This window comes from Thermobia domestica, chromosome 16 (assembly GCF_964235325.1).
Source record: "Thermobia domestica chromosome 16, izTheDome1.hap1.1, whole genome shotgun sequence".
In the NCBI taxonomy this organism is placed as follows: Eukaryota; Metazoa; Arthropoda; class Insecta; order Zygentoma; family Lepismatidae; genus Thermobia; species Thermobia domestica.
The window spans coordinates 34,980,168-35,003,751 of NC_137469.1; the positions used below are offsets into that span (position 1 = coordinate 34,980,168).

Genomic DNA, 23,584 nt, shown 5'->3' on the forward strand with positions numbered 1-23,584 from the left:
TCTTTGAATGCATATGTCGACTTAATTGTAGGATGATTCTCAAATCATAAATTTCAAAATAGCTTCTGATTGATATCTATTTCATGTTTCAAATATATTAATAAGAAATGGATGTACTAAATAGTGTAAGAACGTCCAATACCTTAAAACTAAGACGTATTACGTGATTATTATTTTTTATTATTATTATTTATATTAATTTCAGGGTTACCTCACGAGTATCGGCAGCAGAGACAGAAGAATACAATTAGCTTTAGAATATATGTTTGCTCCAGTGATTCACGGCGCCGTAACCACGCTGTTGGGCGTCATGATGCTTGCCTTCTCGGAATTCGATTTTATTATCAGGTAAGTTACATACTGTATATTTAGTTGTCTTCTGCTTCGGTAAAGTTTTTAGCAAGAAAATAATAGGGCCACATTAAAACGAAACTTAGGGAATATATATAAAGGAAGAAAGAAAGTGCAACGTACTAGATTAATATGGCGTTGCACTACCTTTCGCCTTCAGAACAGCTCTGATGCAATGCAGTGTTCGTGGTTCGAGGGAAATTTAGTAGGTAAATTTAGCAAAAATGTAAAAAGGGAATTTTTCCATAACATGTGATAATCTAGAGAAATTCTCGCTCTCACTGATTGACCAATACAAATGCTTAAAATTTTCGTTGTTCTTCAGAAATAAACCAATACAATAGCAATCGTTTATGTATGTATGTATGTATGTATATGTGTGTGTGTGTGTGTATTCAAGTAACAATTTGAATCCGTTGTTGGCTAGGTGTATTTGTATCTTAGGGTAAAAATAATAGAAGCAAAAAAGCAAATTAATAAAATAAATGCGGTATTTATTTAATATAGCTAAATTAATCTTGTGTCATAGGAATTGGACACTTAACAAAGTAGGGAAAATTTTATGAGAAAAGGGAAACTTGTGTCACTCGAGGGAAATTTTCTTAAGGAGACCTACGAACACGGATGTGACATGAAATGAAGTCATGGAGGTCGTGAATGATAGCAAGTGGAACATTACAGCATTCCGCGTGCACTTCATCCACAGTTGCGAGCAGACTCAGTAACCAGCCTCAGAGGTTTGGGAGGGGTATGAATAAGTTAGGGGGACCAAGTCATTAAAAGTTCTCCTACATTTTTTTGTATTAATAATAGCATTTTGTATTGAGGTCTGGAGAGGCCACGAAAAGTTTATGGGGGCCAAGTCCCCTAGCCCCCTCTGGTTGCGAGAGAGGATAGATGCGGAAATTGCGCCGGATTTCTGTCTGCAAAGCCGACTACAAATGTCCAATTATGTTTAGGTAAAGAGATAGGGTGGTCTACGGGAGGTGTTCAGCTTTATATCAGTGTTCCTCAAACCATGCCGTAACAGCTGTAGCTGTGTGAATGGGCGCATTATCATCCTGAAATATGGAACCATTGCCCACCAACAGCCCGGCGTTGTGGTTGCTGCCTGACCGTTGGCAGCCTAGACATCTGACGTGTTTTCACTAAATTGATAAGTATCTGTATATGTCAAAACCATTACTCGTTCCATTATTTTGGCACTATTAGTCGAAAGACTAAAATCGAAGTTCATTCTTTTAATATGAAGAGTATTTTATAATTAGTGCAGACTAGAGGATTTTAAAATAAATAGCGTCCTTGTTTTTGTTTTTCTTTGTGTTGTAGCGCAGAGTTTGGAAGGGGAGTTTCGGTAAGAGCTTTGAAAAGAAAGAAAGAAACAAAAAATGAAGGTAAAACTGGAGACTTGAAGAGGAAGTGACAATGGTGCGAGAAGTTGGCCACCCACGTCGGTTTCTTGAATCAGCAGGGTTCGTTCTGCGCTATGCATGCAAATGAATACTCACGTCTACAGCGTTGCCAGAAACATATTTTTTTTTGTAAACTTGTCTGTTTGTTTAAGTTACAAGAAAGAAAAAGGAAATCATTCCTGATGTCATATTGAATGTAAGAGAAATTAACATTTTTAAAAATTTCGCTTGGGAAAAAATTTCACAAATCGTTATCAACACTGACTCGTGACCGAGTGACGAATACAGGGTGGCCCATAAGTAGGTATACGCTCCTGCACTGATCAAGTATAATATTCTATCTTATGGGTTTATTTCCTTCGGCTGTTCCGGGCTTACGGTATAAGTAAAATGACATTAAGAACAAATAATAAAGAAATTTTAATAACAATAAAAAATGATACGAAATACAGTGAGCAGATCAGTACTGGACTGTATACCTACTTTGGGGCCACCCTACGGATTCTTCCTATACGCTGGTCTCGGGTTTGATTAGTGGTTGAAGTAAAAGATTTGGATTTCACTTTAAGCATGCTAAAGAAACGAATGATAAACGTAAAGTTAATGACGATGAAAATAATAGACAAAACGAAGATAATGGGAAAACGTTAAAACGAAGTATAGAGCCATGTTGTTTTCTTTAATTTCAACAACTCACACTAGGATTTTTTCTCAACCAGAGATGAACGCTTACCACAGAAGTTCCGCCGTCATCAGAAATGTTACCCGAAAGTGACCACATTAAAGGAAGCAAGGTTCCGTTTGATTACGCGAGGAGTACTGTATCAATCTTCTTGTACCGTCATTCGAACTAAATGGCCTGGCAACCCTGCGTTTCAAAAAAGAAATTCTTCTCAACAACGTCACAAACGAACAAGGACGTAACAAGGAAAATTTGTTTTAAGAGCAAATGAATATAAAAAGAAAAAAAATCACTAACATACAAAAATGAACGCTGATGATTTTTTTTAAAATATATACATCATTAATTAACTATTCAGAAGAAAGGCTCACCCCAGTGAGACGGCAGTCAGACCACACAAGGTGCTGCGATGCGACGGTTGAAACGAAAAGTTGTTGCAAAGACTCGGCTGTTTGCAGACGCAAAGAAAGGGGGAATTCTGTGTCGACAAAGATTGATGTTTGAAAGTTCCGGTGCAAGGTGAACTCTGTCTAATATATATATATACTGTACATGTAAAATAGGAACTCAATGTTAGGTTGTCAGACCACAAGGATCCTCTTGCCCTTGTAGAGGGTGTCTTCACTTACATGACGTGCACAACGTTTTTCTTTTTTAATTTCAAATAACCTGAACTTTGAGAGAAGGTAATTTCGTCTGTGTGATGAATAGAATGACTGAATACTGAATTTTTATAGTGATTGTTTTAAATCATTAAACAATTGACGGTTTATTGTATGTTCCTTTTTCTTGCCCTCATTCCCGATGTTGTGTCTTTGGTGTAGGAGATTCCGGGTTCGATTCCTGGTGGTAGAGCAAATGACCACGTCCTATTTACACTAGAAAAGGCCGTTTTACAATCGGGACTCGCTCGTCCAATGTCAGGCTCACTTATGCCCACTAATTTCAATGATGCTCACGTTAACTTAGATTCATACAGTAGAGAAGTCGGACTCGCTATCCCCAATGAGTCCTGCGCTCTTTAATCTCATTTGACCCGCACTTACTAAGGGCTCGAGTTTACTGTTCGTAATGAACTTGACCTTAATAGCCTCATTATGGCTTACTCGCACGGATTCTGGCTCGTTATCCACTTATACAGGCGTCGTGCACTCACAAGCTCGCACTCACTGAACTCAAAACGGATTTAGCCCGATGACTGGGCCTGTACTTACTTGTTGAGGCTTAATGGGCTCGCGCTCATTTATTGAGCTCAAAACCGACTTAGCCCGATGACTGGGCTCGCACTCACTTGTTGAACTCAAGTGCGATTTAGTCCGATAACTGGGCACGCGCTCATTTATTAAACTCAAGAGCGAGTTAGCCTAATAACTGGTCTACCGCCCATTTGCTGAGCTTAAGACCGATTTAGCCCGATAACGGGGCCCGCTTTCATTTATTAAACTCAAGAGCATTTAGCCTAATGACTGGGCATGTGCTCATTTGTTAAGCTGAAGACCGATAACTGTGCTTGCGCTCATTTGTTGAGCTCAAAAAGATTTACCAAGTGATCATGGGGAGGTGTGTAGGTAACATTTCTCTCGTGGCAATCTGGAGACTTAGGGTTGAATTGTGTAGCAGACCATTATCTTAATACTTTCCTACGTAACTCCCCTCCTAGGCCAGAATGACTTTTAATTACATGACCTGATGATCTTCCTAAAATTCCTTCCAACTTAGCGTGTAGGGTCATACCTAGAACGGGGTTGCGGTGGTTCAGTGGTAGAACGTTCACCACTGGGGTCCCTGGTTCGATCCCCGCTCGCGCCAAGTGGGCTTTGTAGTGGACACACCGTGTGCGTGGGTTTTCTCGGGGTTTTTCCCTTTCCTCCCATTTCATTCATTCCACCATTGCATTTATTTTTCATCTTCACCGTCTCCTTTAACCTATCCGGCCTAATCGTGGGACGTAAAACAAATATTTCACTTTTTTTATCTTTGGCGCACACACTAACGAGTGATGTTAAGCTACAGCTACGGGACAGTTGGAAATAATCTAAAATTAGGAATAACAAACTTGACTTTTAAAAGACAAAACCTGGCTTCAGTAATGGCTTCAGTATTGTAGAATTTTTCTGGTAGCTTGCAGCGCCTTACTTAATACAAATGATTTCGACAGATTTCGTTATGAAACCAAGGATCACCTCAAAATAAAGGATCCAATTTCTTTCTATTAAGCAAAAATTTATAAAGAAACAGCATATGTGATTCTTTCTGCTGTATTCAAAATCGTTCAATGTTTCGCAGCATAGCGGCGAGGCAGTTCCAGTAGCAGAATTGGTTTCCTTAAAGGGTAAGACAATCGTGTCAAGGGAAAATGAAATTTGATAAGGGAAATGTTTTCCTGACCACTACTATTACCATTGAAGCTGAAATAAGAGAGGGTCTTCCTGCATGTAAACATGTCCTATTACATGACCTAACGAATGTGGCTTTACCGTTTTGTCTTATTTTCAATACCTCATGCCACCGCTTAGAGGAAGTACACTTTGGTAAATTATGCGTGTAACTCGATAGTTTATGACAAACTGAGCTGTTAAGCTATGTGGAATACCAAAAGGGAGCTTTGTTTGACATGTTCTTTTGTTCAGCCTATGACATATTTCCGGAGAAACAAGTTTCGTAAAAAAAAATCAACAACTTGAGAGAAATATAATCTTTAGTTTTGACACGTTTTCCTGTTGGTGTTCTTTATGGAGGGAAGCCACCGTCTAACGTATCGCTACTGTTTGTCACCTAAATGTGGTGTTGCGGTTGATTGGATTAAACGGTTATAACACTAAGGTGGTATAGAATATCATTTTTAAATCAAGTTATTCAGGTAATTCAATACTTGTGCCATATGGCCGTTTTTTTTTTTTTTTTTTTTTTTTTTTTTTTTTTAATCTTGACAAATATGTAACTTAATGATGTGTATTCTCGGCTTTAAGTTAACACAATACAATCTTACGTGCGAAATATTTACTATTATTTGTTTGTTTATTTTAAAACTGGGAATGTCAATTGAAGGCCCAAAGTTTAGTGTAAATGATTTCGATTTAACAGTGAACGACACTATATATCCAATATATATATATAAACGATATGAACTTATAAAGAAGTGTCAAGAGTTTAACGGTATTGAATACGTGCGCCATCTTTGTTTTAGCCCATTGATTTAATAATGAAATGTCAAGAGCTTAACAGTGTTGAATACGTGCGCCATCTTTGTTTTAGCCCATTGATTTAATAATGAAGTGTCAAGAGCTCAAGAGTGTTGAATACGTGCGCCATCTTTCTTTTTAGCTCATTAATTTAATAATGAAGAGTCAGGAGCTTAACGGTGTTGAATACGAGCACCATCTTTGTTTTGTATGGGAAATTATTTTTCTGTTTTCTTTGAAATGAACTGAAATTGAAATGATGCGTTTTCACTGATATCTTCTTCAAATCTATCTAAATGTCCCTTCCTTTTTCAAAATAAATTTGCGTTATATTTAAATTTAATATTACTTAAACAATATTTGATTGTTGAATAGGAAAATTACTATCTATAAATAACAAAATTTAATTTTGACGAAGTAAGAGACAAATGGATTTATAGAAGACAGTTTATTTCAACGAAAATAGAAAAATAATTATCCGTATAAATCAATGGACTAGAAAATAAAGCTAGCACAGGTATTTCAACACTGTTAATTGTTGCCTTAGAAGAGAATACTTGAACTATGCGAAAGATTATGCTTATCGCTTAAAGGAAATAGTGATAATGATGGTGATAATGGACAAAATGGTAAAATACCAAAAAAAATGAGAGGAAACGGGAAAGCCTCAAGAAAACCCATCACAAATTCCACTTGGCGTGAGCTGGGACCAAACTATGGAGAATGTCAATCTATACTAATATAGTAAAATAATTGTGTTTGTTTATCTGTCTGTCTGTCATCAGCTTTTCGCATAGAGTGACCTAGCACCACTAAATTTTGTACAGTCATACATTTTTAACAGATCTATTCGTGTACGAAGCCCTTTTTCTGGATTTCGGATCGGGGGATCAGATTTGGGGGTGAAAATGTATGCGAAAACGTATGCACGTTTCTAGCAGTTTCTGATAACGCCGTGGGTATATGCAACCCCCATTACATCATGGTTGTGCGGGCTTGTATAACGGCAGAGAATAAATGGCGGGGAATGGAATAAGGACTTTTTCCTCTTTTTAAATCGATGTTCTGAATTAAGAGGCCCCATCACGGCGAAATTAAAATACTGCTATTTTTACAGTAACTATGTAATATCTTCAAACGAGTAAAATATAGTGGAACAAGAGCTCGCTAGACAATATTATTTTACATGAGATACCGTTATCACGACTCTACTTATCTGCTTTCGATTTTCAGCCATTTAGAAAATCGGCATTTATTTTCGCGTCTATAAATGGCTGTAAACGGAAAGCTACTAGGTGGCTTATGATAACGGTATCTCATGTAAAATAATATTGTCTAGCGCGCTTTTGTTCCACATTTCGATTATCTTTTATCTATTTGAAGATATCACATAATTACTGTAAAATTAGCGGTACCGGTAGGCTATTTTAATTTCAGAGTGATTAGGCTTCTTAAGAGTCGGCAATGACGGTTATATATATATATATAAACTCAGGTTCTGAATTAAGACCCGACAACGACGGTGCTTACAGCTAGTTAGAAATACGTGTTAATAATATTAATAGGTATACTTAGTGGTATTGTTCTATAGTGGGAATATAATCGTAAATGTATTCTATTATTTATTTTTCAAATATAAATGTAATTCTTTTGCAGATATTTCTTCTACGTTCTCTTTGCCGTGGTCGTGATTGGTTTGCTGAATGGTCTTGTCTTGTTCCCAGTATTGTTGTCTTTAGTTGGACCAACAGCGGAGGTTAGTATTAGTTTTTAATACTTACTTGTGAAACCTAATATTTAAACGAGAATTATAGGTCACATCTATTAATAAATTATGCTGTATGCATTGTTAAAAAAAAATCGCTATTAAAATTACTGTGAGTTTGCAATAAATATCTCATTACAAGGACTGTCATATTCAAAATGTCCTCTTCGCTGCCTGTCTATCTTAGGAAAGTTCCGATACTTTCAATCATATGCTCTCTATTGTGGTACTTAGACTTTAAATATAGAACTGAAAGTGAAAACAGATGAAAACGCAGAGTTGTTAGACTCAATCTTATACAGGGCTTTATGATTTTGATCAACAATATTTTTAAATATCAAAATGTCGATATTCAAAATTTTAAAGATTTTTCGAGATTTTCTATTTTTGATTCCTAATTCCGAATACCCTAATCCTAATTGCACACATATGAAATGATTTTCCAATTGTAGACATGTTGTTTCGCAGTATTTTTGCATAAAAATAAAGTGAATATTCTAAAAAAATACAATCATATTGATCCTGTTTGTTCAGAAATGGATTACATACTTTGAATAAGAGGCAACTAACTCACAAGCAATAGCGGATCCAGAAGGATCGTTTGGGAGGGGCGGTTCACTTTCTCGAAGATGAGCGTAGCTTCAAGGTGACCAGAATTTTAATTTACAAGAATGGGACTCATATGAATACGGGGCTGGAGGGGGTGGGTGTAAAAATGATTCCCAGATTCCACTTTGGGACTCGAACTTTTTTTTTTTTTCGTAATGGGAGTATTTTTTCTGTAGATTTAAATTAAATACGTACTTCCGTTTCGGAGGCGTGACGGTGTCATGATTCACTTCACACACAGTCACCGCAACATATGAGATGCACTGTCTGGCACAGTACTTGCACAAAAGAAAATACTGTATTGACGATATCTTTCTTTTTAACGAAAGAGTGTACAATTTGCTCTAATCATTTATATTTTGAGTAACAATTGAGGGACAGCAGTTACAAAAATTAATATAAAATTAATCTATCTCTATATTTGTGTGGGGTCCATGAAACATAATATAACTATAGTTATGCTTACAACAACCATAAAATTACCTAAGTATATTATAGTAGCCATCGTCTAGGTGGGGCTCGCCCCCAGATCCCCAATCTGCTCGACATACGGCCTTGCACAATATAGCAAATGCTCGTACGTGGTACTGTGGCACAATATTTCGCGTTCTTCCTTCTGTCTTTCATATAGAATTGGATTGAGCTAAAACTGTGTCACGAAATTCCAACACCTCGTAAGACATTTTAATGAACCACCCCCACCTTTTTTCCTTCTCTTCTACGATAAGTGAAAAAAACGTTCAAATACATGTTGAATTATTTTAAATGAAAAATCAAGCTACCAACTTTTATGTTCCTAACCGCAAGGGATCCCGAGATATGGCATCTTATAATAATAATAATAATAATAATAATAATAATAATAATAATAATAATAATAATAATAATAATAATAATAATAATAATAGTAGTAATTCCACCCCTTTTCTTCCCTTCTAGGTAAAATATAAAAAATGCTGCTATACGTATTGACTTATTTTAAGTGGACAGTACATATACGAAATTTCATGTTTCTAACCTTTAAAGATTCTTAGATATTGATATCTTATTATAATATTTGTAAACGGCGCCACTTTTTCTTTCCATTTCTTATTTCTCCGTTTTACTATAATATAAAAAAAAGTTGAAACACGTGCCAAATTATTTTAAATGAGAAATCCAAATGCCAAATTTCAAGTCTCTAGTCTTAACTGATTCGAAGAGACGAACATCTTATTAAAGTAATTTCCACCCCATTCTCCCTTCCTTTCTTCGAATTAAAAAAAAAAAAAAATCATTCCTTAGTGATACCCTACGTAACAAACTTATATACTGTCCTAATTTCAAATTTCTAGCTTAATTGGTTTGGCCTGTGCGAAGTTACTCACTTTTATGTGTGAATTACAATAACAAGCTTGAGTTATTTCTCAAGAAAAGATGAAATGCCATTTGAAGTCACAATAAATCCCTGGTCCCTTCCTAATGTTTCCGTGTTGAACCCCAAAAGTCACGGCTCTCTTTGTTGATCTAGTAGATAGCGAACGTACCTATGATCTTTGATGCATGAGTTTCTATGGTTTAATTCCCGGTAAGTGAGCATCGAACGCACTACAGTGGGTCAGATCCAACTTTAAACTCTAGTTCTCATTCTGTAAAGCATCGCATTTGACAAACAACGTAAATACATATCAATCAATCAACCAACCGAAAAGTCTCCTCTTAGATTCAGAGAACTCTTCGGTAAGGAGCGCTGAAGATTCTATATTTCTCTTTATTAAAGGTAAAAGTAATTGAGGTTATAATCTGGAATTCCGAAATCCATTTCATATCCTTTTTCTAGGACACAATAACACATTTTTAGTACAAAGAGTGAGCCGTCTTACCCTCCTTATTACAGTTGTTCGTCCAACGAATGAATCATATTCTCGCTACTTTGGGGCTTATGGTGACCGCCCCAAGGAACTAGGGAGAGAAATATTCACAATTTAAATATGTCTGTATTAAGTACTATTAAGTACCACACAATTTTATTAGACTCTGCTATGCTTGTCACACAGATTGGTCGGTCGGGAAAAAGACCATATTAGTATTTCCCAATGATAAATGCTGAAAGTTCAAAAAACCCTTTGGAGGGGGCGACCGCCCCCTCCGCCCTCCCCGTGGATCCGCCAATGCTCACAAGACACTGAGGAAAATGCTATTTAATTTGAACATAAGATATTTACAAGTAAATATCAATACAAACTTAACCTAAAGCAATCATAATTCAACAGAAATTTCAGCTTTGAAAAAATTGTCGATGTAGACAATAGTAATAGTACCGCTCCTAAGATTAGTAATCAAATGAAGCAAGGGCTTACTTAATTGATGTTTGCGATATATTTGTCTGTGAATTTTATATTTATTTGAACTTAATTCTTCTAATTAGGTTTATGGTGCAGTTCCCTTTTGAGAATATGCTTCAAACACATTCAACTATGTTTTAGATACTATATTTTATAACAAAGTACATGTGATTTGAAACTGTTAACAGTATATGATACTATTTATACATTACACTTCTTCATACAGTCTCTACTTCTTTCAGTTCTAACGCATTTATGTGTCTACCTTACAGACAAGAGCGCCGATTTCTCTGTAAATTTGGGGGAGCCCATTCAGATGCACAAGGTATACATATGAAAATTTTAAGACAAATTGCAGTCAAATTATGTCAAATATTGTATATTCATAAATACAATAGGGGGCCCACCTGAGCTTTGGGGGGGGGGCTCGGGCCCCCTCGCACCCAACTCCCCCAGGATCGGCGCCCTTGCTTACAGAACCCTAAACTTTATTTCTGGTAGTATTGCTGTAATGCGCTTTTGGAGTGAATATCGCATTGCTTAGTAGCATACAGACGCTTTTGACCATACCTCACTGTCAAAAATCGATGAAAAGTTGATGAACGTATTCAGATTAGAGACCCTCTTCACCCCTTAGCCAAGAAATGTTATGTTAATGTAGGCACGGTAGCAAAATGCAGTAGAGTACCATGTAGCTGAAAGTATCCAGACAGCAGTATTCGGAGTTTTTAAATTGTCTTATACATAGGTCTTTATAGTGTAGTTTATTTTTTGAGATTACACAAGAAAGCATTTTGTGTAGTAGCTTTGTTCATATAGGCGTGACGTTTCGCAACAACCAGCAACAGAGCCAACTCTACAAATTTCACATAAATCTAGTCTATGGTGGATCGCTATTGAGATGTAATTGGCATTTAAAATGGAGAATGGTGATTCACTTATATTAATGTTCAACCTTCTGTCTTTGCTCCAGGCTCAATTTGGAAGCCATTTTCTCACTGTTTGATCATGTATAAAGGCAATAAAATAGTGTCATAAATCGTTAACATTTTTAAAAATCAATATTGTATTAATTTATTTTTCTTTTCCGAAAGACAACCAAAATCAACTGTTAAAAAAATCTTATTCAACTGTTTCTTTTCGTAGGTGGTACCTAGTGAACATCCCGACCGTATTTCTACGCCATCGCCGCAACCATCGCCTGTTCGAGTGAGAACAGGTTCGTGTCGAGTGACACGAGTAGCTCCGCCCAGACGTACCAGCAATCGTCTTCATGCTGAACCGTCGTTGACAACAATTACTGAAGAAGGTGCATCTTGGACCTCAGCACACGAGATTGTCGTTCAGCCGGAATTGGTCGTTGAAACCACAACTTTCAGGCCCACACATGTAAGTATCAAATCTTAAATAGAGCTTTGAGTAGTGGTGACTCTTGAGGCAAGTCACATTAGTAAAATTTAAACTTTTATCGCTCCAAAATTTACCTAATGTACTAATTTTTATATACAAGCATTCTTCCATTAATTTGAAGCGATAAAAGTTTTTAAATTTTATCTATGTAACTTCCCCTCCCCCGATAATCGTCACTGAATTTAAGGCAGGAATAAATGTGCTAACAGAAGTACAAGGTGTCAGAAATGATTGGTATATTTATGTGGAAATTATCATATATCTCTCAAAGTCGAAATATACCAACAACCAAAACCTTCTTTTTACTCGGTTAGTATGGTTTAACACTTGTGATCGATGCGGGAATTCGGATGAAATTATGTTATATATGATGCTTTACAGTTGTAGATTGTAGACCACAGAGAAGAAAGGCAAAATGTTACTTCTTAGCTGAAATTGAGTCATGGATATCAGTGTGTATGCCTGAGGAGTAGAATCTTCTATCCTAATATTATAGACAAATAGTGTACACGTTATTTATGGTCATTTTTTTTCCTGCTCTATACCAAGTACGCTGCGGTTTCAAAGTTTAAAATTCAATTTTGTCAGAATGAAGAAAAGTTGACCTTTGGCCTTTCTGTCCTGGGCCTTCAGTAGTTAGTTCAAACACTTCCAGAGAGTAAGTCTAAAGGTAAAATTCATTCCGATGAGTTTCTGTGAACAATTCAATAATAATAATAATAATAATAATAATAATAATAATAAAGATTTGCTGAAATAAACGAAATAAATTTATTTTACATGTTTCTAACTATTTTCCTAACATGATTTAGATGATAACACTTCTATAGCTTTAAACGTATTACTTAATTATAACAATTAGTGTGGCTAAAGGTTCAAATGTAGGTTAAATAGGCCTGAGCACGAACACAAGTTAGGAAATTGGTAATCAAGAACAGAATAAAACTATAAACAATAGGATTATGCGACTTTACCTTACAATGAAAAAGTCAGATGAGTTAGACTTAAAAGAAATTCTAATACTGACTACTGTAACATAACCTTAAGAGTGTTATACAGTAAAACTTGCAAAGTTGAACACATCTCTGATTTGACTATATGTTTAATTGTTTGCATATGTCTATGGAAGTAAGGGTAGCCATCTTAAACAGGTTTCACTTCATAAAAAATTGTCATTGTAGAGATTTCCGTAAAAGTAGCGAAAGAGTTCAGGTATTTTATCGAGCTTATTTGGTATTTCTTGTTTCACTGCCATGTGTGGAGCATTTTCCATTACGAGAGTACAATAATCATTCTGCAGAACTAATTTTTCGCTTTGTCTTCAGAAATAAGTAAATAAAGTTTTCAAACGGATGTGATTTTTAACCTTCGAGCGGGAGCACATTACGCCGTAACACTAGTGGGCGCGTTGAGCATTTTGTGCGATATAGGATAATATTGACCGTATAAATTAGTTATGTAACAGAAAAAGAACATTTGTTAGTAAGTCTCAATCCTTTACATATTTCTTCAGAATATTAGCATAGAAACATTGCAACTAACATTAAAAAGGACAACACAGAATATACTGAGTATCGCTTTTTCCTCATTTTATGTGCAATTGTGTCTGCTCGAGGGTTAAGGAAACTATGAACATATATGAACATTGGTATGTGGAAATCCATACTTGGCTTGTTTTTATTGACATGTTCTTTGTTTAATCAAAAGCTAGTTATTTTAGAGTGTGTCCTTGTAAATTTACATGGACTATATGTTAATAATTTTGTATCTTTTTCTTCTTTTTTCATAGACTTCATCTCAGCATAGTGATAGTTCCTCATCTCGCAGCTCAACTCCTTTGCCTTCTCAGCCTCATGTCACTACGAAGGTCACAGCCACTGCCAAAGTGAAAGTGGAAGTTCACACTCCACTGCCTGGTTAGTATGATGATATTAAGAAAATATGTCATTGTGATAAACTGAATGAACTATTGATATAATGAGTTAGTAACTTGGACACCGGTGTTTATTTGGGCAGTAGATTGGATACTGGTGCTTTTTTCTTAGAATTTAAATTGGCTTTCGATAGTTATTTCGTAATTAAATTGGATTTCGTAATTTAAAAAAGCAAGATGTTTATTTAATAACTAAATTTGCTATGAGTTCTTACTTAGTACGTTAATTGTTTGAGGAATCCCTTAAGACCAATGCTGAATAAATAAACCTTTGTCTTTTTTTAATTAAAAAAAAAAAATAAACTCTAGATATTCTTGATGTTTTTCTGCAAAGTTAATAGTTATGGTATTCGAATAGAACGTTATCCGTCATTATTTTTTGAAGTCGTGAAATAATTTGTTTTGGGATGAAATAGAGAGCTTTTTTAATTATCTAGAAAAAACAAGTGTTTGGAGATCTAGTGTTTTTGAAAATAAATAATTGGTACTTCTTTTTTTTAAAGTAAATATATTGCATGTAAATAATTACTTCGTAATTGAATTAGATGGCCTTATTCATTAAGTTAATGGAATTTCTTGTCCTTTTCCATGATTCAATTTGGAAGGTTAAATAAAAATGATGGAAATTGGACACTTTCCTTACAATAGTCTCCCATTCGTATTCTTAAAACAACTTATAAAATATTCTATTTTAAAATGTGTACAAATTGAAAATTTGAATTATTAAGGGTCTTCACTACAGCGAAATTAAACTACTGCTAATTTTAGAGTTTTTGTGTAATATATTCAAAACAAATAAAAATATTCGAAAAAAGAAACTTAGTGAACTAGACAATACGATTTTGCGTGTGATACCGTTATCACAACTCATCTATCTGCTTTCACCTCTGGTGCTTGGGGTCCCGGGTTCGATCCCAGCCCCCGCCAAGTGAATTTTGTGGTGGACAAACACCGTGCTCGTGGGTTTTCTCGGGGTTCTCCCGTTTCCTCCCACTTTCTTCATTCCACCATTTCACTCATCTCTCATCATCACCGTCTCCTTTAGCCTAACTGGCATAACCGTGGGACGTAAAACTCAAAGATTTCATTTTTTTTTTTTTTTCATCTATCTGCTTTCGATTTGCAACTGTAGATAGATTTAGCATTTTTTGCGGGTTCTGTAAATAGCGGCATACCAAAAGCAGATAGGTGAATTGTGGCAAAGGTATCACATGCAAAACCGTATTTTCTAGGTCACTACGTTTCTGCTTTTCGAATATTATTATTTGTTTTAAAGATATTACAGAAAACTAAAATTAGCGGTAGTATAATTTCGCAGTAGTGAAGACCTTTAATGAGAGACTATGATACTAATAAACATTGAAGTACTTATTAATTTTTAGTAACAAACATATTCAGTTTCACTGAAATAGATCTCCCCCCCCCTCTCTCTCTCTCTCTCTTCAAGAAAAAAAGGTAGTCTTATGAGAACTTATGATTGTGAAATTTGGGATCGATTACCGGCACCAGCTTTGGTTTTACAATACTCTTTCTTTTATTCATGCCAAACCTATAGATGGTATTCTAAAGTACATTGTATTATTTCTGTTCTACATCTGAAAGTAACGTGAAAAATTTAGAGCTGAAAGTTAAAATAAATATTTCAATTCACATCTAAACATAAACCATTGTTTAACGAAAAAACTTAATAATGCTGCAACCAAGGACTTTTGTGAGACAGTTGACCTTCAATTGAGTGGTATCATAATAATCAACACGTAGGCTCTAATTGTGGGCGTTGCCGGGTTTCTAGGTCAGAGTTGTTACTTGTCATTTCTAGTATCTGCTCACTTGCACCATAATGTCCAAAATCTATTGCCCAGTCAGCACTGAAAATACGGTGATCATATAACGATTGAAAAGGGACAAAAGAGTGGTATGCGTTCCGTTAGACTGCATGACAGCATAAATACTTCCGCTAAATATCTTATCAGTTGGAAAATGGTTTGAAATTGTAAAGATGTAGCATACTTGTATTTCCATTAAGAAAACCTTATTTACCTAAGTGGTCCTATGTTGCTTATAGTGCTAAAGAGGTATTCTTGTTTCTGCAGGTGCAGTGGATCGAGAACCTAACAGACCTCATCGTCAGAGAGAGTCTTGTTCAGGGACCGAGGCAGAATCGGATTCTTCAGGGAAACTTTCTTAAAGGTAATTATTCGTTGATTGTTTAAGTAAAATTTGAAAGTATCGAATTGTAGATATTATAAACTAATTTTATAACATAGGAAGAATAAAATTGCAGTAAAATCTGTTTCATGTTAGTTAATTTGGCCGCATGTCTATGGAACAATGTAGGTATGATAGCCGGTATTTTATTCAACACTGCTACTGTAATATTACGATTTCCTTTCTATATATTTAGCGATTGTTCTGTTACTACTGGTGAGCAAAATTTTATGTCTTAAAACGTTTTCAGTTCAGTTTATCAATCATTATATACCTCTTGGTATACTTTCTCTTATTGATATTTCTAAATGAATTTATCTGATACGGAATACTTTTCCCTGTGTTAAAGGGTAAATTCGAATATTTTGAAATACTAAGCATACACTTGTAGCTGATCAACTGTACAAAATGTTAGAAATACTCTGTGCTAGATCTTTTACAATTTAAATTGTTAGGCTGATTTTTCTCAAGTTGTTTTCAAAGCATACACTATTTTCTTTTTTCTTCTTCTTATGGAAGAAAGCTTTCAAACGTGTAATATGTGTGGGAGGGAAAGGGGGGAACACGACATAATTCAACCAAAAATGGGATTCTTAACATTTTATACTTGGAGCATCCTTGTGAATTCGTTTAGAATCTTGTGCCATTCTTGCTAGAAATTCAGCATTTTTATTTATTTTATTACCAACCAGTAATTAATTTAGTTCTAACTATTTCTTTTAAAAGAAAAGAAATATGTAACTAAATCCAATAATCTTTATGAAGGTAGAACTATTAAATATAATAAATTGAACTTTCAGTATGGAAAAAGATAGAGATAGTCTTTTGGCTTTGATTCAACCGTTCCAAAATCCCATTTGAAACTGCAGTTCGAGAATATACTTTATTTTATTTATTTATTGTAATATAGTGCAACTTTACTACAATGTAAATATCAGAAGCAAAACCCCCAAAAATACTTACATGACTTTGTAGAAAAATATGCACTTAAAATAATAAATAAAAATGATGAATCACGCTTCCAACTTTGGTCGACAGATTGTATAGAGAGAGCAGACATTAGAAGGAAAATAACACTCAAGAAAGAGGTCCAGTCCCCCATTCTGAATAATCGAGTTTTAGATTGTTGATACACTTGGCAGGAAAAGTAAATATTTTACTCTTATGTCATTTCTTGTCAATGGTTTTGAAGACAACAGAGCAATTTATCAGAGCTTTTCTTTTGACATATAGAAACGTTAATTCTTTGTACACTAATCCAAGATTAACTACAGTTAAACCACTTGACGTAATACCTCATCGTGAGGGCCTGAGCTGCTCCAACACCATCTGTCAGCGATCGGCTGAACTACGTCCAGGCTAGCGTCGAGCACGTGGTCTGTGCGCTGTGTTGTCCTGCCACTGACCATCGTATCAGGAGCCTCACGGCCTAGTGGCCTTCATGTCTTTCATTCACGTTAATCCCCAGTTTGCTTCCCGACACCGGGTCGACTCCGAAAATTGGGAAGCACCGGCCGGGAATCGAACCCGAGACCACGTGGTTCGGTTTTAAATTTTTAGTAAGGAAAACAATGAAATCATGCAGTTTTGGAGAGGATTGTTCATTCTACGTATAATGCATATCTAAATCTAAGTTTTATATTTTCCTTTCTTGCATGTATGATGAAATGTGGACTAATAGATTTTTTCTTCTCAATTTTTTTGCAGGTACCTTTTATTACTATGAGTAGCATTTTGGTGCTAATTTCTTGTTACCAGTCCCGGAAAAAGGGAACCTTTTTAAAATAAAATGGATACTGTTCAGTATACACAGTGGTCAGTATTGACAGAGCAAGCAATGTACCTGTTATTTTTTTCATACAATTTTGTTTCTCTAGTATTTTTATTTTCATTCACTTACATCAATTCTGTATTCAGCGATAGTACAATCTCTCTATCTCGCCTTTTACTGTTGGTACTTAACTTTATAAAAATAACCAGTACGAAACAAAGCAAAATAGGTTTCATTTGTTTTTCCGTTAATTTTTGTTATTTACGTAAATTACCTTTCATGTAGATCGTTTGGCATTATTACATGTACCTATCATTCATTGACACTGTATGTACCACATTTTTAAATACATATTTGGGTATCATCAAGTGTATAGGGTCTTGGGTTTATCAGCCTCGTTTGTTTTACGTACACTATACAGTACAGGGTGGCCCAAAAGTAGATATGCAACCCTACATTGATTAAGTATGACAGTTCATTAAGATAATGAAGGTATATGCTTCAGTCTATTCCGACTTTAGCGTATAAGTGAAAAGAAATTAGCCTAAGTTAAACGTGTATGAGTAACAATAAGTAATTATATACAATGCCGTAAGTCGATCAGTACGAGAGTGTATATCTACTTTTGGGCCACCCTGTACATTTCACCAGTAAGATGAAAAAGTAAAAACTTTATGTTTACAGTTACGTCTGTGAATAAGTCATAGATCTAATATTTAATTCGTAACACAAATCATTTATACATTTAGCGTTTGATCTTAACACAAACTATTTATACACTTGATGGTGCTATTAAATTTAAGTGAAATATGGTATTAAACAATAAAACATCCGTAATCCGAGAATCCCTAGAGGCACTGGCGCAAATCTCGGGGGGATCAGAGGACAAGCCCCCCACAATTTTGGAACTGGGACGTGATGATTTGTGTCCGACTGCCACAAAGAAAAGTAAGATGAAATTGATGTTTCTTGCTGTATAATATACAACAAGTTCACCTTAGAAATCAGATTCATCTACCGTAATATGAGTCTCATCTCCCCTCTCCCAGAATAAACCTCAAATCTGCCTGCCTCCCAATGGTGAAGACAACTCTGCACCCCTGATCCTCCACAGCATTGTTTTTCAACTTCAGAGTATTTTGAACATCGCTTAAAAAAGAAAGGGGACGGTCTCAGTCGTCCCCCAATGTTGAAGACAGATTTGCGCCGATACCTAGGGGACTAAAATAATAGAGTGCATCGGATAAACAAATAAAATCCCTTTTGCTGTTGTTTCATATTAAAATAATGTTAAATATAATACAAAAATACGAAAAAAAATCAGATTTATATGATTTATTAATGCAGATTTATTAAATTTAGACTTCATCTACATTAAGAAATACTCAAGAGTTGCATTTAATTAATTTTTTTATGGACCTCGTATTTTGTAACTGTTAAGTTAGTATTTATGTTTGTTTTTTTAAAAAATAAAGATTAAATTACATTTTCCCCCCAACGCTACATCTGTATTTATATTGTAGGATTTTTTTTTTCGAAATATGTGTATTTTGTAAATTGTGAAGAAAGATTCAATATTTATGTAATGTATGGTGAATATGTCGAACTAAGTTAACAAATATTGTATAAAATTGTACAGTTTTTTCCTCCGTGAGCTGATTATTGTTTCCTTTTTTGTAAATTCTATGCAAAATGTAAGTATTGTAAGTGTATTTTTTTTAAAAAAAAAGACTTAATAATATTTTGAGTGGAAATATATGTTGTACTGAATGACAAAAAACAAATCACATGTGTTATAAAAATGGTCTTTTTACAAATGTAGCAACTATCTGTTGCTATTTGTAGTTTTTAAAAAAATAAAGACAACTAAATTTAATTTTTGTGTTCTGTTTTTGTTTATATACATTTCCTGCGCTGAGTAAAAGATGTTTCTTCTTAGCTTCAAATTTAAGAAATTACGTACGTTCTATATGCATCACAGGATTCGCAACCTTAAGCAACAAATGAATGTTGTTATTAACTTAAAATCAAGTGGTGTTATAAACATAAAATATTTGAAGCACCACAAACGGGACACAAAAAACATTACCACTGTCTTCAACAAGACTTGTCGGCAATTTACAAAGCTAATTATATGTGCATAATGCAAAGATTTGATCAGTACAAAAAAATACTGATAAATATAGAAAAAAGTAATAGAAAAAGAAAAGAAAATCTAAAAAGTAGTAAGTATGACAATATACAAGAACGGGAAAGCTAAATGTCACAATGATATTGTCGATGCTGTTAACGTCTAAATTCATGCCTCCATCGGCATGGGGATGACATTTAAAATATTCGAAAATTGCAGATATTAGTGTCCAATCTAAAGTTTTCAGGCGTGTCTACTCCAAGTTCAATCCTCATCTGCTTGGAGTAGACACAGATGGGTGGCAAGGGACATGCAAATATAATCGAAAACGGGAACGATAAACATTAGTGTCCAATCCATAGTTTTCAGGTCGTCGATTAGAAATGGCGTGAGTCAATGAAAACTTGACCTACGGCCCACTGACCCACTACCCACCATGAACCACTCTGACTCAGTGACCCACTCCGACTCACCAAAACCCATCGTCATCAACTCTGACCTATGATCCACACTCTCTTCTCCACTGAATAAAGAGTTTACACTTATAATAAAACAAGGCTGTGAAATTATCACTTATCAGAGTTTGAATTTCTACGGTCAATCGCTCAAGCACTGCTCTGTTACAGTACCGGTGGATCTGACCTTTGCGATATAAAATGGTAAAGTGTTTGTCATGGGTCAAATTACGATGAATTTTAATTTAATTATCATATATAATTATTTTCTTGTTGAATTACAGATACTTTTCAGTAGAAAATAGGACGAAATTTGAAAGTCTCAAATCAAGTTATAGTAGACCAACGTAAATGTGTAAAAATCTCCGTATAATTAAGCATACCGTACAAACTTAAAATTTCAATGTAATTAAGCTTACAGTACGAATTTAATGCCGTATTATTTTCACAACTTTATGGCTTGATTGCCTCGTGCTCTGAACGCTCCACATAGTAAACACAAGCTTCAACAATTATTATAATAGAAAGAAGTGAATATATATAAAGTGAAGCACTGTAATTTTTGTTTCTCAATTAATATCGATCGTTCTCGATTATTTTTACAAATCAACCCACTACAAATTTTCCATATATAGAAAGTCCTCCTCCCCATATAAGAGAATTTCAAAAACTGCAAGGAGACGTTGTTTATTTTAAATAGAGTTAATTACTGATTTCAGCTCCCTAATTGAACAGCTTGTGAGATACTAAATTTTTCGCAAAAATTCGAACTCCTACTCCCCCCTTAATATTTGTATTATAATTAATGCAACATGATAATATTTCAGTTGGGATTGGGGCCTAACTACATACCAAAAGTCATTTCATTTGACTTTGCAATTTGGCCGTGATGATCAGGCACATACTTACATTCATATTTTATATAATAATTCATATATTACAGTGATTTAAAAAAATCCAGTAGTTAGCTCCTCTAAAAACTCGCAGGCTATATCTCGAAAGCTAAGTGGTGAGTCGTATTGCTATTATTAGAATTACAAATATTAATATCCAAAAGTGCCTGAAGATTTTTTTTTTCCCCACTTTGATATACTCATCTCAGGTAAGTAAACAGAAACAAATGAAAAAGAAAGAAAAATGAAGGCCTTGAAAGTAAATCGTAGACAAATTCATTAATGTTTAGAAGATGTCTACAATGCACTGTGCAGAATGGGTCGGTGGGTCGCAGTAGGTCCCGTCCTGTTGACCCACGACCCACTTCATCTCGGGCGTCGATATGACTAGTGATACTCCAACGCCAATGTAATTCAAATATATCTCCCACGCACAGTGCCGTGCCATGAAAAATCAGCGCGCGGGGCGAGAGTATACAACGGCGCCCCTATACATATATTCCAAAAATTAACGTAAAACTTTGAATTTTTATATTATAATTCACTTTATATATTTTATATTTTATTCAGTGATCGAAGCACTCCAATTTGATTGGTCTTCGTCTTTCCCCGCGCAAGGCCAGTACTTCACGATTTAGAGTTGAATTAATCCTTGCATGAAAAAAAAGAATTTCACGTATTGATTTTAGCGTAGCATATCATATACATTGTTCGAAGCTCTTCATTTCAAAGTACTATAATGCTTTCAAGTGTTCAATGCTCCCTTTCTCTCTCTCTATCAGCGAGAATCGAATCCGGACCAAAGTGCTATTAAAACATAAATAACAAACAAAAATAAATTTAAAAAATACAGCATCACATTATTATTATTATTATTATTATTATTATTATTATTATTATTATTATTATTATTATTATTATTATTATTATTATTATTTTGGGAGTGAAAGTGAAACAGACAACTAACCTTGATTGTAGCATCGCTAACTTACGATATAAAGACTCTGTACACAAAAATCCAGTTTGGTAGGGAGCTGGGATCGAATTTGGTACTTCATGATTTTAGAGTTGAACTAGTCCTTGTATGAAAAAAAGAAAAGAATTTCGCGTATATAGCACTTCGTTTCACGACAGAAAGGAATGAATTAACTTAATGTCTTAAAATATTCAATGCTTTCTCACCGAGAATCGAACCTGAACCCTATTATTATTATTATTATTATTATTATTTTGGGAGTGAAAAGTGAAACAGACAACTAACCTTGATTGTAGCATCGCTAACTTACGATATACACGTTCTGTACACAAAAATCCAGTTTGGTAGGGAGCTGGGATCGAATTTGGTACTTCATGATTTTAGAGTTGAACTAGTCCTTGCATGAAAAAAAAAAGAATTTCAAGGATCTAGCACTTCGTTTTCACGACAGAAAGGATCGAATTAACTTAATGCCTTAAAATATTTAATGCTTTCTCACCAAGAATCGAACCCAGACCCCCAAGGTTTGCGGTTCTTCGTAAGTGTATGGGACATGTATAAACATTTTCGACTGACTTGCACATCGTCGGAACCGATTTCCCCAGAGGAACGAATTAACTTAATGGCTTAAAGTATTGAATGCTTTCTCATCGAGTAATCCAACTTGAGGTGAGCACTCTATCATTGAGCCTCAGTGCCCCGCATATAGATTAGATTTTTATTTTAAAAAAACCTTTTCGTCTTCTTTTTTTCTAGTCGTCTTGTATTGGATAGCTAGATTTCCCCCTCAGCCCCCAGACACATCTTGTAATGCTAAGAATAGAAGCCCGCAGATCTCCTGCGAAAGAGTGTGAGGATTTAGCCCTTGTCTTATTCTCACGAAACGCCTGTAGCTTACGACACTTGTGTGAAAATTTTCGTCTGGAACCTTCTCAGGAAACTGAGTTGATAAGACGATTATTGCAGTTCATTGTTGTTTTAAAACGTATTGGTAGCGGAAGCTTCTCCGGACCCCAAAGGATCGTGGTCTTTCGTAAGTGTATGGTACATGTATAAACAAGATGAAACATGATTTCCTCTTCGTCATCCCTTCCTCCATCATGCATGTGTGCACAGATATCTGTATGCATAGTGTCATTAGTCTCTGTTGATCAGCTGCTGAAATAACATGGCTGTGTAAATCATAAGTTACTTTATAATATTGACTTTCATAGATTTCGAACATAATTGAACATAGAAACGTAAGCAAGGTTTCATTTAAGCAGACGATTAAAAAAATACGAATAGTGGAAGATTAAGAATGGAACTGCAACCAAATTCTGTATCTGAAAGGATACCATTCCAACAAATGCCAGAATTACTATATAGTAGTGCATACAAATGTTTTGCCCCTCAATATAATCAGTATTGTACAAAGGAATTACGTTTAAGAACAGTCGAACATTGGCCTATTTCATCAAAACAATGTCCGGATCAATTAAG

At 35.0% G+C, this 23,584-nt stretch overlaps 1 protein-coding gene across 2 annotated transcripts in view; it reads left to right on the forward strand.

Annotated features, from left to right (window-relative positions):
* The window catches only part of ptc (protein patched), a 189,714-nt gene extending 170,191 nt beyond the window's left edge, over nt 1-19,523 (forward strand). For both annotated transcript variants that reach the window (XM_081742289.1, XM_081742288.1), the window contains exons 18-23: nt 206-348; nt 7,284-7,383; nt 11,472-11,714; nt 13,525-13,651; nt 15,762-15,858; nt 17,584-19,523. In XM_081742289.1, the coding sequence (XP_081598415.1) occupies nt 206-348; nt 7,284-7,383; nt 11,472-11,714; nt 13,525-13,651; nt 15,762-15,856 (708 nt within the window). In that variant the 3' untranslated portion in view covers nt 15,857-15,858; nt 17,584-19,523. The remainder of the gene's footprint in view (nt 1-205; nt 349-7,283; nt 7,384-11,471; nt 11,715-13,524; nt 13,652-15,761; nt 15,859-17,583) is intronic.
* The last annotated feature ends 4,061 nt before the right edge of the window (nt 19,524-23,584 follow it).